Source organism: Eumetopias jubatus, unplaced genomic scaffold (genome assembly GCF_037043125.1).
Source record: "Eumetopias jubatus isolate StellerSeaLion01/CBP00866 unplaced genomic scaffold, mEumJub1_p1.0 scaffold_7, whole genome shotgun sequence".
Taxonomy (NCBI): Eukaryota; Metazoa; Chordata; class Mammalia; order Carnivora; family Otariidae; genus Eumetopias; species Eumetopias jubatus.
This window is the reverse complement of record NW_028274813.1, coordinates 30257505-30261702: the sequence shown is the minus strand read 5'-3', so window position 1 is coordinate 30261702 and position 4198 is coordinate 30257505. Positions and strand designations below refer to the sequence as shown.

The following is a 4198-nucleotide window of genomic DNA, read 5'->3' as shown; positions in this document are numbered from 1 at the left end:
TTTCAAGCCTCAGTTCCTTCTCTACTGGGGCCCTGCCTAAGTTGAGAATTTAGTCTTCTCTGGAGCTCTGTTCCCTTAGCATTTTGTCCTAGCCAAGCCTCCACTGCTTCTGCCCTCTGGCTGAAGGAGATGAGAGGTTCTTTATATGCTCCCAAGCAGACCCCTCTGACTCTGACACTTCGCCTTAAATAGGTGAGTAACTGTCCTCAGCCTGTTGCTTTAATTCCCCAGTGCACTGACAGGCCTCAGCCCATCCCATGATAAGCTCTGGAGCTTCTCTGGTCCTTCAGAGTTACCTCAGTTTAGGAGCTGGAGCTATGCCTGGCAGCATTGACCAGTTATTGGATGTGGGGTGCACCCAGAGGAGGCTTAACCTTGGGTAAGTAGTTTTCTTTGGAAGGAGGGTGATTTTGGGGGAGAGACATAGCTTTGAGCAGTCAAGGGGAAGGAACGTCTCTTCATGAAAGGAAATGTGGGTGGCACACAGCATCTACTGCCTTGACCCTGGGAATAAAGAGAAAGGCTAGGATAAGAGAATGGCTTCTGGAAGAACTGACCGGATATGCTGACCTGATAGCATGGAGGTCGTTCACTCAAGGACATGTACTACCTCTTTTGTGCTAGATACAGGCTATGAATACAAAGCATCCCTGACCTCGAGGAGCTCACAGTTGGAAACCATACACCCACAGAAGAGTCAGGACAGCCGCCAAGATGTCAGCAACAAGATGTGTGCAACATGAACGGGGTGGGGGGGGAGCTTGTGACTAAAAAGACAATTCTTGATACAGTTGAGTTTGTTTTTTTAATTAGCTTCGGAGTTCGAATTTTCCTTTCCTCAAGAGATGCTCAAATCTCTGACTCAAAAGGGGAAAACTTCCTGAGGGACCCTGAAGCACAGAGCTAGTATTCGTGCCGTTCCTGCTGGCACCCGCTCAGTCAGCAGTGACACTGCCGCCCCACCCCCCACACGCGTCCCATCTCACTGAATTGTGCCGCAGAGGAGGACGGGAGACCTCGACTGTGGGCTGTTGGGAGAGTCCCATGGCCGGGGCAGGGCGCTTCATCAGAGGTGAGACCCTCACAAGGGCCATGTGTGTCAGGAAGTGGCCTTCCCTTCTGCGCATGAATGCAACGAGAGCTCAGAGTCCAGGAAGGTCCCAGTCCACGAATAAGAATGAAAGCGTAAGGGGGGAGCAGTGTCTCTGCCTGCCTGACGGCCCTCATAGAAACTGCCACAAGATGGCAGCAGGAGCTCGATCCATAGGGAGCGGTGGGGGAGGATGGTACTGGGGTAGAGTTGGTACCCCTGACGTACACACGTTCCAGAAGAGGTGTGAGGAACAAAAAACTGAATACAGGCTCTTGGAACCTATTTAAGTCAGGGGCTTACACACTGGTACTTCCCCTGGCCACGTGCCGTTTCTCCCACGGTTCCCATGTGTTGCTTGTCTCCTGTACCTCTTTACCTTGGCCCCATTTGAGTTCTTTCCTCTGGCTGAATGTGGGCCCTGCAGTCAGAAACCTTAATATCAAGACTGCCCCTTAAGACGTCCGGGGGCTTGTGCAAAGTGCTCTGCTTCCACTGTTTCCCTGCCCCTCACAAGAGACTCCACTCGGGGCTGTAGAGCTGATGCTTCTCAGGACCCAAGAGAACACTGTGCCTGCAGGCCATCGGCCTTTGCTCTCAGGAGAAAGCCAGCGGTAGCCTTTGGTGCTCTCCAGCCGCTGGGTGGGGGAAGCGCGCAGGCGCGGGTAGAAACCTCCCTGGGCAGTTTAACAGAGGCTGTAATCAGAGGCGTTCAAGATGAGGGAGCAGGTGAGGGAGAGCAGAGAGGGAAGGGCCCCGAAGGAACAGGACTGGTGATTACAGCAGGAGCTCCTGCCCCAGGAGTGGAGGGAAGAGGTGAGCCTCTCAGAACCCCGCGGGCCTGGCTCAGCTGCAACTCTAGCTCTGAGGGGACATGACCCTCAGGGGTACCCCGCAGCTGAAAAGGGGCAAACGGCTGAAGGCGTGACGGCTGTAAGGGCTTTTGTGGAGCAAAGCTGAAAAGTCAGCCCTGTGCCTTCCCCTCCTCCTCCCTTCCAGGCTGTCTCGGCCCTTCCTGCCCAGGCAGCTGACAAAGGGGGAGGGTAACGTGGGCAGTGTGGACGGGGGTCTGGAGCTGAGAGGGGACAGACCAGCCCCCGGCCAGGCAGCTCTGCCATGAGCTCCCTCAAGGTGGGCCTGTGCTGAAGGGCAGAGTCGCCCCCCAGCTCGTGAGCAAGTTATGCTCGGAGAGAGGGCACAGACGGGTGGGAGAGGAGAACGACTTCACCGGGGGTGGGCGGGCTGGAACCAACCCCCAACTCCTGAGCGCAGCTCCGCGGGTAGTGGGGCAGCAGAAGGAGCAACTTGAGCCCCCTGGGGGCCACACAGGCCTGGACAGGGGCCGCCAGGGCTAGCCCCCCGCAGGTGGCAGGCCAGAGGGGCTCCTTGGAAGTCGGCCTTGTATAAGACCCCAGAGGTTCTGCCCATCCGTGGGGGGTGTGCAGGGCACCAATAAGGACAGGCTGAATTTCCCAGAGGTGCAAGTGGTGACATACACATAACATAAAGTTTAGCATCTTACCTGTTTTTATTTTTTTTTTATTTTATTTTATTTTTTTTCTCGGTTCAAGTTTAATAGAAACAAAAGACAAAACGTGATGCCCTGCTACTGTACATACAGTTGGCCTGCCCCATAACAGCTCAGGCCCTTCTCTCCAGAAAAGAAAGGCTGGCCTCCCCAACCCCTGCAGAAAAGGCCTGTCCTGTCCCCATACCACATCTGCACAGTCTAAAGTCTTATGTTCTAAGCATGACAATAATACAAGAGAGATTTTGTTTTCATGGCCACCCACTGCAGCCCAGCCCTAAAACGACCCGGCGCTCACTTCTGCTTAGAGAAATATTCTTTGCTCTTCTGAACATCAGGCTTGATGGTATCACTGCCAGGCTTCCAGCCAGCTGGGCACACTTCCCCATGCTTGTCAGTAAACTGGAAGGCCTGAACCAGTCGCAGAGTCTCATCCACAGAGCGCCCTACAGGAAGGTCATTTACCGTGATCTGCCTAAGGATACCTTTATCGTCAATGATAAAGAGGCCCCTGAAGGAGATGCCTTCATCAGCCTTTAAGACTCCATAGTCCTGAGCAATGGTACGCTTGGGGTCTGATACCAAGGGAATATTCATGGGTCCCAGTCCTCCTTGTTTCTTGGGTGTGTTGATCCATGCCAGGTGACAGAAATGAGAATCCACAGAAGCACCAATCACTTGACAGTTGAGTTTCTTAAATTCTTCTGCCCTGTCACTGAAAGCAATGATCTCCGTGGGGCACACAAAGGTGAAGTCAAGAGGGTAAAAGAAGAACACAATGTATTTTCCTTTGTAGTCAGATAGGCTGAGATCTTTGAACTGGCCATCTGGCATAACAGCCGTGGCTATGAAGTTGGGGGCAGGATGCCCAATTTTGGCATTTCCCGAAGACATCTTGCTATCAGCGGCTCTGAGAGCAAAAAGGCCGAAAACAAGGCAGGAAGAAGACGCCGCATCTTACCTGTTTTTAAATGTGCAGGTCAGTGGCGTGAAGTGCATTCCCACCGTTGTGCAGCCATCACCACGGTCCGACTCTAAACTCTTCATCTTGCAAAATGGAAACTGTCCCCATCGAACCGCTGGGCATTTCCTCTGCCCCCAGCCCCCGGCAGCCACCTTTAGGCTTTGTCTCTATGAATCTTACTAGGTACCTCATGTGAATGGAATCGCTCAGTATTTGTCCTTGCACTCAGTATGGGGTCTTCAGGTCTTCATCCTCATAGTAGCGTGTGTCAGGATTTCTTCCCTCTGAAGGCTAATAGACCATTGTGTGGCTATGCCATATTCTGTTTATCCATGCATCTGCTGATAGACACCTAGGTTGCTTTCACCTTTTGGCTATTGTGAGTAACGCTGCTCTTATGACCCCTTTTGATAGAGGCACACACTGAGGCATGAGGGGTGAAGAAGCCATAAGTCCCACAGCTAGCAAGTGGCAGAACTGGGAGCCCAGCTGAGCGGTCAGCCTCAGAGATTGTGCCATTGACTACCATGAGCCCTTCCTGATGCTTGCAGGGAGGCACCAGGAAAGAGAGCCCCTTGCTTTGCCATCTGATCAACTCGGACCTGTGACTGCTTTG

The 4198-nt window shown here is 53.0% G+C and overlaps 1 protein-coding gene across 1 annotated transcript; it reads right to left on the bottom strand.

Annotated features, from left to right (window-relative positions):
* Positions 1–2648: 2648 nt before the first annotated feature.
* Positions 2649–3563, bottom strand: LOC114211709 (peroxiredoxin-1). The gene has a single exon (XM_028106693.2). The coding sequence runs from the start codon at positions 3510–3512 to the stop codon at positions 2913–2915; it is 600 nt and encodes a 199-aa protein (XP_027962494.1). The 5' UTR covers positions 3513–3563; the 3' UTR covers positions 2649–2912.
* Between the last annotated feature and the right edge of the window lie 635 nt (positions 3564–4198).

Coding starts and splice junctions, on each gene's coding strand:
- LOC114211709 (XM_028106693.2), bottom strand. CDS start 3,512: ATGTCTTCGGGAAATGCCAAAATTGGGCATCCTGCCCCCAACTTCATA.